This window comes from Mastomys coucha, unplaced genomic scaffold (assembly GCF_008632895.1).
Source record: "Mastomys coucha isolate ucsf_1 unplaced genomic scaffold, UCSF_Mcou_1 pScaffold13, whole genome shotgun sequence".
NCBI lineage: Eukaryota > Metazoa > Chordata > Mammalia > Rodentia > Muridae > Mastomys > Mastomys coucha.
In genome coordinates, this window is record NW_022196895.1 from 70,938,914 (window position 1) to 70,951,609 (window position 12,696).

A 12,696-nucleotide genomic window follows, 5' to 3' on the forward strand; every position below is an offset into this window, starting at 1 on the left:
AGCGTTCTGGGATTCCTGTGCTGAGTAGGGTCATCAGGTTCTCTTCACTCCTCTGCTCTCGCTGCTCACCCTGGCTGCCTTGGAATTGTTCAGTGCAGCTTCTATTGACGGTTTGTCTTCCGCTGGGACGGCATTCAATGGGGGAAGTAGGGCCCATTAAGGGCTGTTCAGGGACTGGGCGTGGCCTATGCAGGGCCAGTTCAGGTCCAGGCACCTCTGCCTCACATCAGGGACGTAAGTGGGTGTTTGTAGGTAGACCAGGCCTTTGGTCGCCCTGTGTCTTTAGCACTCCTAAGGCTAGTCTCTTTCACTCTTGAGTTGCTAGTGGATGCTTTGGCCCTGGAAGCCCAGAGGTTAGTAGGACTGCCTTGGGCAAGCCTAGTGCCAGCCCTGTTGGGATTCCTCTCACCTGTGTGGTGTTCAGCTGTCAAGTCTGGTGCCAGGCTTCAGTCTAGTTTTCCAGGTTGCTGCTACTGTCCGCAGTGATGCCCCTATCCTGTGTCATCCCTGCGATTACTAGGGTAGCCTGCTCTACAGAAGTGGGCCAGGAAGACCACTGCAGAGGGTTAGTGGTCCTGGTGTAACAGCAGGGGAGATAGCATGGGAAAGCAGCCCTAAGCCTTCTCTCTAACCGATCCTCAGCTGGTCCTGGTGTAACGGCAGGGGAGATAGCATGGGAAAGCGGCTCTGAGCCTTCTTTCTAACAGATCCTCAACAGCTGTGTAGCCCTGCAGTGATCCAAGCCTGGGTCTTGTCCACCCTCAGCCTTGCAGCACTCACAGTAGTCCCTCCATCAGGGAAGTGCTCCTCCTCTGCTGGGAGAAATGGCTCATCAGGCTGGGGATTGCACATCTACTACAACTGAAATAGCTCTGCCTGGCAGGGCACCCAGCAGCCAGTGCGCTCAGCTGCAGTTGTGCACAGAGCTGTCTCAAGGTGTCTGCGGCGTGGTGAAGGCAGCTGGTACCGGTACTGGGGTGATCTTTTAGCTGTTAGAGCAGCATCCTTTTCTCATGGCTGCTCCAGCAGCAAGAGAAGGCCCAGTAGCCGTCAGTGGGGAGCCAGGTTGCCCTGTGCACAGTGTCCTTGCTTATGTGCAGGACTGAACGTCAGAACCATGTTTTCCGTTTATTTTTGATTTTTCCCCTCTCCCTTTTCCTTTTGGAACAGCATTTTGACTTTCTAGTGCTGTGAGAAGAACATGTAATCTGTGGCTTTAGAAACTGTCCAGCGTATCTATGCACCTGCTGTATTTACTAAACCAGCTTCTCAGCAGTTCCCATCCACACTGCCTACAACTTACCTTCCAGGAAATGACCCGGGTCTGTGTCATGTCTCTGTTGCTGTGTAAGAATGACCCTACCTGGGCAGTGTGCATGCCTGAAATCTCAGTACTTGAGGGGTTGAGGCAGGAGGATTACTGTGAATTTGAGAATAGCCTGGGGGTACATGGTGAGTTTGGGGTTGACCTAGGTTACATAATGAACCCTAGTCTTAAAAACAGAAAGTCCAGGGGGCTGGAGAGATGGCTCAGTGGTTAAGAGCACTGGCTGCTCTTCCAAAGGTCCTGAGTTCAAATCCCACCAACCATATGATGGCTCACAACTATTCGTAATGAGATCTGACGCCCTCTTCTGGAGAGTCTGGAGACAGCTACAGTGTACTTACATATAGTAAATAAATCTTAAAAAAAAAAAAAGAAAGAAAGTAAGTCCAGCTGGGCAATGGTGGCACATGCCTTTGATCCCAGCACTTTCGAGGCAGAGGCAGGCGGGTCTCTGAGTTCAGGGCCAGCTTGGTCTTCAGAGTGAGTTCCAGAACATCCAGGGCTACACAGAGAAAAACCTCAAAAAGGAAGGAAAGAGAGAGAAATAAACAAATAATTTATAGCAGTAGTTAAGTAATCACTGAGCTATACCCACATTGTGTGTGTGTGTGTGTGTGTGTGTGTGTGTGTGTGTGTGTGTGTGTGTTGTGGTACTAGGGACTGGACCTAAAGCTTCTTGCACGCTGGCCAGATGCACCATCACTGACCTTTGCCACTGGCACATCCCCTTCCCTAACTTTTAAACAGAGTTTAGCTGAGTTGGCCAGGCAGAGTTTTTGCCTCAGTATGTTATGTTTCTAAAATATATTTCTGCCAGTGATAGCTCCTTAACATATCTGGTTAGGTTTAAACTTGCCTAGTTGAGAGCCAGTTGTCTTTAAATACACAACGGACTACCTACCAGTCAGTAGCTGTTACATACTTTTATTTGAACTTGACTTGAAAATTTCCTTTGACTTGAAATTTACCTTAGACTTTAATTGAGAACTTTACCATGGAAAACTTCAGATTAATAAAAAATGATTTGGGTGAATAAATACCTACCAAATTGTCCCAATATCCCCTCTGTTGATGGACAGCTAGGTTGATATTCCATTTTCCTGTTAAAGTGACCATCTGACCATGGTGTGATCTAGAACCCTTGGAATATGACCATGAGTGGGGAACTGGGTCATAATAGTTGTCTCTCGATTCCTGAGAAGCTGCCACACTGAGTCCCACAGTGCCACATAGTTGACATCCATCAGCAATGTTCTCCCAGACACCTGCAGCAGAGTTTGCTGTCTTTAGTTTTCCTGATGTTGGCCATTGTGAGTTTGGTAAGAGGGAATCTCAAAATAGTTTTAATATGTGTTTGCCAGCTGGTTAGAAATAATCAACACTTTAAAAATTGTATCAGGTTTTATATGTTTTCTGAGCACCTGTGCTTTCAGAGGATTGGTTGACCTATTTATTTCCTGCCGATTTCTTGTGTGTATGTGTTTACTTTTGTATTTCACTTTTTTTTGTTTTTAAAGATTTATTTATTTTATGTATATGAGTACACTGTAGCTGTCTTCAGACACACCAGAACAGGGCATCATATCCCATTACAGATGGTTGTGAGCCACCATGTGGTTGCTGGGAATTGAACTCAGGACCTCTGGAAGAGCAGTCAGTGCTTTTAACCACTGAGCCATCTCTCCAGTCCACTTTTGTAGTTCTTTTAAAATTATTTTTAATTTTCCAAAACCTGTGAATTTTTGTGGGTGTGTGGGTTCGTGTCCGTGGCCATAGGCCTGAAAAGAGTTTTGGGTCCCAAGGGGCTAGGGCTACAGGCAATTGGAAGACACTCAGTGGAGGTTTGGAGAAACAAACTCAGGGTCCCCATAACAGCATTAAAGAAAAATACTATTTTATTTTTGTGTGTGCTTATGTGTGTATGTCTGTATGTGCACCTGTGTGTATGCGTACATACATGTGTGTGTGTATCTGTGTGTGTCTCTGTGAATGTTTACCTATGTGTATGTGTGTGTGCCTGTGTATGTGTGTCTTTGTGTGAGTGTGTGCCTGTGTATGTCTGTGTTGCATGCATGGATGTGCACATGTGTGTGGCATGCACATCCACAAAGTTATAGGACGTTGATATCTTTTCATCACTGTCTTAGCCAGGGTTTCTATTCCTGTGTAAAACATCATGACCACGAAGCAAGTTGGGGAGGAAAGGGTTTATTTAGCTTACTTCCACATTGCTGCTCATCACCAAAGGAAGTCAGGACTGAAACTCAAGCAGGTCAGGAAGCAGGAGCTGATGCAGAGGCCATGGAGGGGTGCTGCTTACTGGCTTGCTTCCTCTGGCTTGCTCAGCCTGCTCTCTTATAGAACCCAAGACTACCAGCCTAGGCATGGCACCATCCACAATGGGCCCTACCCCCTTGATCACTAATTGAGAAAATGCCCCACAGCTGGATCTCATGGAGGCACTTCCCCAACTGAAGCTCCCTTCTCTGTGATAACTCCAGCCTGTGTCAAGTTGACACACAAAACCAGCCAGTACAATCACTCTTTACTTTATTTTTTTGAAACTGGGATTCTCATCAAACTTAGTGCATATTAATTTGGGTAGCTGACTTACCAGAGCTGCTGAGGTCCTCTTGTCTCTACCCCACAGCCCTCGTGTCACATGATTGGTGTTGACATCCTGCTGAACCTGCACAGTTGGCGTGAGGTGTCCCACATTAGAGATGAAATGCGTACACTATTCTCATTCAGAGATCATGGCTTTCCCTTTGCCTTCCCTGCTCTTTATGGGTTGCTGTTGTTAGTGATCAGGGACAAGCATGGGGGTTAGAGCAGATTTTGAGAGCAGAACACTGCTGCTTTTCCTATCATACACTGGTAGACTAATAGACATGGGAACTGCAGAGTAGGAAAACAGTGGGATGCCAGGTCCAAGTATAAGAGCTAATGTATGGAAAGGGGTTTAATATTTTGGCTTGACTTAATTTTTATCTTAAGCATTTTTTAAAAAATAACCTGAAATGTTTGAATATGTAGATTTGACTGCTTAAATGTACAGTTTATGTGGGAAGAGCAATGTTTAATCTTCCAGACTAATCATGACTCTGTTTCCCCCGTGTCTTCAGGGATATTACGTATGAGATATCAGTGGAGGCCATCTCAGCGATGGTTGTCTTCCTTTCCTGCCAACTCTTCCACAAGGAGGTTCTGCGACAGAGCATCAGTCACAAGTACCTGATGCAAGGCCCGTGGTATGTTATGTTTAACATGTCCCTCTTAAGGAGCAACCACCGGGATAGTTAATCTGTTATTTCTACAGCATCTTCTCATGGGTGTTGTTGCCTTACCAACCTGACATATCTTCCTGTTCTGTTGTTACTTTATATCCAACACAAGATGGGGCCCCATTCTGGTTCCTCTTCCCTCTGTGCTCTGCCTTGTCCCCAGCTCATGGTGCCTGTAACGGCTGCTTTGTGCAATGGCCAGCTGTCTTCTCTTCCTATTCCTCCTCCTCTGCCAAGTCCTCTCTGCGTAGTCCCACTGCTCCCGACTCCTCTTTTGCCAGCTCCTTGGAATCTAGTTGTCCCATGGTATTTGCAGGGAACTGGCTAGGATACTGAATCCACAAGTCCCTCCAACATCTTTTATATGTAACCCAGGCACATCCTCCTGTGCTCTTTAAATCCTGTCTAGATGACATATAGTTCCTGACACAATGTGAATGCTGTGTAAATAACTGCTATACTGCATTGTTTGGAAAGTAAGGAGAAGGAGTAAAGTTCAGTATAGATAAGATTTTTCTTTTCTGAGTGTTTTCAATTTGTGATTGGTTGAAATAGTAGATGCAGAATCTGAGAATGTGGTCCTTGTGAATTTGAGACTTTTATGGTCTGTGTCTGATCACCTTTTGTTGAGACTATGCCAATGGCCCCTTCACTGTTCTAATTTAATGAGCATCTACTTGTATTGTATGCTAACTACATGTTGGGCTTCCTCTGTAGCAGACACTTGTGGGAGTGTGGATAACAGTGGGAGTAGGGTACAGTAAACATAGTACCCTACCTCCTGTTGATATAATTTTCAAAAAGCTTTAAATAAGCAAGTCTTCAGAATAAGTTAGTTTTTGTTAAAGTTATCTGTAAGTTCTGGGGACATGGCTATGGGTAGAATACTTGTCGATTGCTATGAGTGAAGGGTGTTGTCTATAGCACTCTCTTCACTGTGCTTGCCTTGTTGCCATGGTTACATGACAGCGTGTTCACAGGCTCCCAAAGAGTCCTTTGGGTAAGTCATATAAAAGAGACCCCAGTGCCCAAGGTTGAGACTGCATCTGGTGACCTTCTTCTTACTGGAAGCCTCCAAGGTATCACTGGGCCTTGTGCAGCAAGAGGCAAGCCAGTCTGTGGCTCTCTCTTACTGAAGAGCTACCAGGATTGATCACATGAGCCCCACACTTACCTTCTGACCTAACCGGCAGCCTCCACTGCCAACCACCACAGTGAGTCTTAATTTCCACCATCTTCCTGACTCTTCATGAGGATTGAACTCTGGTGTGAATTGTAAGGGAGACAAACCATACTGGAGCCTTCGCAGATGACCTCTAAAAGTCACTGACAAGATGGGGAGGGCTGGGCTTTGGGACTCCTCTCTAAACCCTAACTAACAGTGATGGAGGGACCTGGCCTGCTAGAGTTTTGACTAGAAATGTATTTCTTACAGTGCTAGAAATATAAAAGTTGTATTTTTCTTAGATGGGAAGGACATTAGTCGTCTTACTTTGTTAGTCTTGAAGTTTTTAGAGTATCATTATAAAGTCAAATACTTAAGCAGAATATTCTTTTACTGGTTCATGTGGTTTACTGTAGAAGCCATGGTCATCAATAATACATGTAAAAATCTACAAGTGGACCAGAGAGTATAGAAATTACCTTGTCACCAAAAATTGAGTAACTGGAGCTTTGTGCTTAAAACATGAGTCTTATTGTCACTTAGTTTATCTGTTTCTCTGCTGATTTCTACATAACAACCTTCCTTCGGTTGCCAGCTGTACTGCATTGGCCACTACATTTATAATTATTTACAATTTTGTGTAAGTTGCCAGCAAGGTGACAGATGCTAACCCTTTAACGGTTTGATCCGTGCCTTCTGGTGTGGCAGGAGGCAACGCCGGGGCAAGGCTTGAGTCTGCTTGTGAGGTAGTCCTAGTGACAGACGTATTCTGTGTTGTCATGCAGAATTGGGACTCCATGAACAGAGTTTGATTTTCTTTTCTTTTCTTACCTTTCTGTATAGTCTTCCGTACACCAGCAAACTTGTGAAAACCTTATTGTATAACTTTATCAGACAAGAGAAGCCACCTCCACCAGGAACCCATGCCTTCCCTGAGCAGTCGGATGGGGGAGGACTGCTGTATGGACTGGCGTCAGGAGTGGCAAGTAAGTCCTTCCAGCCTGCACATCCTCTGTCTGTGGAGTCTCTTTTCATTCTCCGCAAGCAGCTCTCCTCACTTGGCTGCTGCCATCAGCCATTCTAGTGGGTCTGTGCAGCTGGCTAAGTGTAAATGTGCAAAGTAATTAAACATTACTCCCCGATTCTCTGTGGTGATTCGTGTTACATGTATGCAAATAATGAATAGATTGTTTAGCTATAGAACATCATTTTTCAAGACGAATGTTTATATGTAAATATGGATATCGTACAAGGTCTGGTTCTGAAGAGAAAGTAAAATGGAGCCGTCGGATGCTTTTCACTCCGTGCATTATAGAAAACATCTTTCTGTTTAGAGGCTTGATTGGTTGGGTTTCATTGCATAATCTCAGAGCTTTGTTCAGTGACAAATTGGGAGATTTGGAAGTTTGTAGCTAACTGTGCAGCAGCACGGGATGGGGTTGCTGAAGAAAAACCCTCTCCTCCCACAGCAGACGTCATTTCTGCTGCAGAGTGCAGAGCTGGAGACAAGGCCAGCACTTGGTGCCCTTGGCCTCCCTTCTGAGGACGGGCAGGCTCTGGGAGCTAACGCAGCTGAGAATGTGGGCTTCATTCTAAAGGAGAGGCAGCCTGGGCTGTCTCCCTCCTGCCTGCATCCGAGCAAGCAGGAACTTGCATGGGAGTGAGCAGCTCAGTGCGACAGTTCACTTTGCCATAAATACAGCTTGCTAGCTTCTCACTAAAAAGTCTCAGGCTTGCTCTGTAGTTTAAGCAGCTGATCAGGAAGCAGCCAGACTTTGTAGATTGGCCTGCGCTTGGTTCCCTTGGGATCCTGCATTTAAATGCATGTGTTGTCGCACACATCCTCATCTCAGTGCTAGGGAGCCAGCCTAGAATGCCACAGTGCACCGCTTCTGTGGCCACCCCTCCCCCATCCCACACTGCACCGCCCAGGTGAGGCCTCTGAAGGTGAGACATAACTGGCCTCTTGGTGTTCTCTCTCTCTCTCTTTCTCTCTCTCTCTCTCTCTCCTTCTCTCTCTCTCTCTCTTTCTTTCACTATCATCTATCTGATGTGAGTACTTGGCATCTGAGGTTTTCCCAGTATTCTAATATAATTAGAGACAAGTGCGTTAGTTACTTTCTTCCAAACAGTGGTCATACTTGGTAGATTTTTTTTTTTTTTTTTTTTTTTTTTTTTTTTTTTGTCATCTTAGACAAATAAATTTGGTGTCATTGGTTTGCCGAGTGCCAGAAGCCAGGCATTTTACTGTGTAGACTGAGTGCACACAGCAGGCACTCCCTCCACCACACTGTCTCCCAGCCCCGGCTCACAGACAATACTGTGGTCGTACCCTGCCCGAGTGTAAGAAGCACTGCTTCGTACCATTGTGTGCCCTGGATGCTTTTAACGATCCCTTCCTTTAAAACAATGCATTGTTTCAGAAACTCAGTTTAGAATAGTGGTGGTATGGTTGGTCTTGTGCACTGTGTGTTCAGAGGCTGCAGCCTGGATGCGGGCAGTGTATTGAGCAATGCGCTATAGGGAATGCACCCGGGTAGTCTGACTGGACAGTAGAAGGCTGGAGCCTGGGACTGTCCAGGAGAGAGAGGAAGATGGGACCTGAGATGGAGATGGCTCTCAGGGACCACAAGAAGGAAAATGGAGGTAGGAGAAGGAGGTCCCCATGAGGCAGGATGGGCCATGTGCATGTGGCCAAGAGAAAATTGCCCTGAGGACACACATGGAGCAGAGCAGATGGAGCAAGACTCAGCTGGCTAATAGCTTAGGGCCTGTGGCTGTGATGTAGGTTAGAATAGCTCAGAACCTGCCCCATTTAGGATTATAGCTGGGTAAAAAAAAAAAAAACAAAACACCAGGTTTCTGTGTCTTTTATTCTAGAATGGGGCAGAACCTCCCCCTGCCCCCAGTTACTTTTACATAGTGGTTTTGCTAACACTGGCAAGGCGAGAGTCTGTGCCTGAACTCTGTGACTCCGCAGCCTTTGCTGGTTTTCCTGTTGTTCTCCTTCCCCCCCATACTTACCTTCATATGTCACGAGTGAGAAGGCTGCTTGATTTACCAGCTCTCTGGGCTGACTATCCCAGGCCAACCTCTAACCCATAATCCTCCTGCCTCTGCTTTCTGAGTGCCGAGACAACAGGCAAGCACCGCCACACCTGGCTCTTGGCTTAACATCTGTGGATTGTCAGTAAATACTTGGATAACATTAAATGTTCAAAGCTAACATGTACCTGGGAATGGTGGCCATTTTGTCTTTAATTCCAGAATTCAAGAGGCTGAGGCAAGAGGATTGCCAATAATTTAAGCCCAGCTTGGTCTACAAAGGTGAGCTCTTGTCTCAAGGACACAAAGAGCAGCAGGCATGACACCCAGCACCTAGCTCTAAGCCACTTGGTTGTAGGTTGCCTTACTCCTTCAGGAGCATCTCACGATCTTTGCATCCCCTCCTCACATCCCATCACAAGCGAAGGGATGAAGTCTCCTTTATGAGGTGTGGTTTCACTTGAGTGTTGCACTTAGGTTTGGTTTTGTGTTGACAATGATCTTATGCTAGCCCCGCTGTGTGATCCACCATGAGTTCACAGCATTCCGCCTACCCCAGCCTCTCAGTGTTGGTGAGCAGTGTGAGCCATTGTCTGATTCAGGGTTAGGTTTTCTTGTAATTGTTGTGCCGTTGGTGTCTCTCCTCTGACTTAGTCCTACAGTGTAGTGCTTGCTTGTCTTCTTTCTAGAACAGCCAGCCACTCTCCCATTCCTCAGGAGCCAGCGGCCCTGGCTCAGATAGGAAAAATACTGTAGCTCACACTGCAAAGATACTAGTAGTTTTTGTTTGTTTCTGTTACTGAGAGTAATGACAAGTCACATAGAATTGTTTTAAAAAGCGTTTTCAGATTCATTGAATGTGATTTCAAAAACTGGTTAGAATAAATTGTAAATTAATATAGCACTTTATTTTGTTATAATCCATGCAGATAATCCTATATTCACAGTTTTATAGTACAAGAAATTATTTATAGCACTATGCTGTCAGTATAGGCAAAGATTCAATTGATGTATCACTGTTTTGGAATGAGTGCATCCATTTTTTAAAATTAATGTATTATGTTAAATTTGCAGCTGATTTTTCTTAAGCTAATCACAGAATTCTAGAATCACCTGACGTCAGCACTGTAGTTAGATCTTGGCATTCCTCATCCATAGACATGGAGTGAAGTCTGGTGCTAACACTGGGCACATAGGATGCTCCTCACCCGGTCTCAGCATCACTGATGTGGTGCCGCTCCCAAGTCCCTCCTCAGGGTCCTCTGTGCCTGTGGCAGGGGCTCAGCCAGTGCTAGTAATTAGGAGAGGAAGTATCAGCAGGCGGGCGTAACTGAGCTCATTCTAAGCCGTTCTCTCTGTGATGAGGCCTTGTTTATCAGCATCAACTTATTCTTTTAGATTTATTTTTAAGTGTGTGTTGTTGTGTGTGGCTGGCTGGCTGGCTGCCTGCCTGTCTGCTTGTGTGTCTTTTTGTGTGTGCATGCAGAAGCAACAGAAGTGTTGGATCTCCTTGAGCTAGAGTTAATAGGTGTTGGAAACCACCAGATGTGGGTGCTGGGAACCAAACTCTGGCTCTCTGGAAGAGTAACAGATGCTGCTCACTGCTGAGCCGTTTCTTCAGCTCCAATCCCTGGCTGCTAAATCTCATCGACTGATTTCTAACACTGATAAAAAGGACACCTGTTGTCCTGGGTTTGTGAGAAATAGAAGAGATAAAGTGCGTAAAATCTCATCTAAAACCATATGACCTCTGTCCTCATGCTGTCAGTCCTGATGCTCCACTGGGGGTTTGTGGTGAAAACAGCTAGAATGGATAAAATAGAACTGGAATGGAAGTTTAATTAGAAACAACCAGTGATCAGAGAACCCTAGGGACACCTCTGTTATGACAGTGTTAAAACGCAGAGCGTCTATGTTTCTGGTCTGCTTAAACTTTAAATCATGTAAAAAAAAAAGTTTTAAAAGACTGATTAATGAATATGCCCGTCACATTCTTGCTTTGTGTCCAGCTGGCTTTTTGTTTTATGTGGTGCAAAATTTTGTCAGTGACAGGAAGGAAAATTTGATTATTAAATAGATTTTTCCACAAGAAATTTGTTCCTTCCTAAATGAACTTAGCTTGACAACAGTTGCCACAGTTCCATTTCAGCTTATCTGAGGACTTTTGTGTCTGCTTCTTCTAAGTGTATGTGTGGAGGCTGGGGGAAGACCTTGGGTGTCATCCTCAGGAACAACTTAGGCTAGACTGGCTGGCTAGTGTGTCCCAGGGATCCCAGGTGTTGGGACTACAAGGGTGAACCACCATGCCGGCCTTTTATGTGGGCATTGTGGATGGAACTTGGGTTCTTGTGCTCACAGGGAAAACACTTTGCCAGCTGAATCGTCCTCTCAGTGCTGTTGACTATTTATAAAATTAGCCCAAGAGTTTAGTAGAGAAAAATTGATGAGGACTTAATTCAAAGTATAATAAATACTTCATTCATTTAACCCATAATAGCAGTGGTCTTGTTGATAACCAGTAAAGTAATTGATGACTCTTAATCTCTAAGCACATCTCCCTATGCCGTTAAACATGTATTATAAACAAATGACCCGTGACTCTCACATCCACAACTTGTTATGTGCAGGGCCCAGTGTGTGTTTTTAAAGCCTGGCCTGGCCTGAGGTGCTGTAACAAAACCCAGCAGCCTTGGCAGCCATAGGAACTGCTGTTTGTTCACATGGGTGGAACCCACAAGTTCAACATCAGCATGCCAGCAAGCTTGTTTGATATGGGTCCTCTTCCTGGCTTGTGTCCTCTCATGGGAACCAGAAGACTTTGTGTCACTTTTTACAGTGTCACTGTCTTTCCGTGGGGGATCTGCCCTGCTGGCCTCTTAGAAACACATCACTACCCAAAGATCCATTTTCTGATACTGTCCCTTTAAGAGAACTTTAACATATGCTTTTGGAGGTAGCGCACCAGTCCATCCTAGCCAGGTATTTAGTCATTTTTATGTTACTGCAGTGAAATCTGGGCAGGCTGCTTTACAAGGAAAAGGAGGTTTATTTTGGCTCACAGTTGAGGAGATTCAAAAACCCAAGATTTGGTGTGCTGGAGTGGCCTTCCTTCTGGTGGAGTCTGGGGCATTACCTAGGCAAGGGGCAGGGGTGCCTCTGCCTGTTTCTTCTTGCTTCTCTTTTTCCGTAAAGACAGCAGTGCTTAGTCTTTGAGGGCTCCAGCCTTGTGGCCCCTATCTAGTTAAATTTTTTTTGTACAGGCCAAAGCATCTACCTTTGAGCACCATAGTTGAGATTAAGTTTCCAACTTTCTTCTTTATATCATTAACATAACTTTGGTTTTAATCTCCTTTGTGAGTCAGGGGACAGCCATATTCATTCAAACCCTAGCTACCTAACAAGTTGGCTGAGCTGGATTGGATGGTGGTGGCTACGGCTCTAATCCTAGCAAATTGTGTGGCTACTGGTCTCTCTGTGATGCTAGCTGGGCACTGTGCTCCAGTCAATCATCATTTTAAACCACAGTGCTGCTTAGTGGGATGGTGAGAGTTGTGGATCGAGTAGATCAATCTCAATCCTAAACACTAATTACGTATATAAAATGGGTACTTCTGGCTTTGGATATTTACATTGTCAGTATTACACTCTGGAGGACAGGTCCTAGAATACGACAATTTGCCACTCACTGTTACAGGCGCTGCGCTCTGGATGTCCGTTAGGGTGAGCTGAATGAAATCCATTGTTTCCTAGCATATATCTGCTATATCTGCTTCCCCACCTGTCCCTTCCTCCGGTGTGTCTGCTGTGTCTGCTAGCCCCCACCCACCCTTCTTCCAGTGTGTCTGCTAGCCCCCACCCACCCCTCCTCTAGTGTG

General features: G+C 45.4%; 1 protein-coding gene across 3 annotated transcripts in view; it reads left to right on the top strand.

The window, feature by feature from the left end:
* The window catches only part of Dym (dymeclin), a 265,175-nt gene that overhangs the window by 56,856 nt on the left and 195,623 nt on the right, over positions 1-12,696 (top strand). For all 3 annotated transcript variants that reach the window (XM_031366051.1, XM_031366049.1, XM_031366050.1), the window contains exons 7-8: positions 4,453-4,578; positions 6,620-6,762. In XM_031366051.1, the coding sequence (XP_031221911.1) occupies positions 4,453-4,578; positions 6,620-6,762 (269 nt within the window). The remainder of the gene's footprint in view (positions 1-4,452; positions 4,579-6,619; positions 6,763-12,696) is intronic.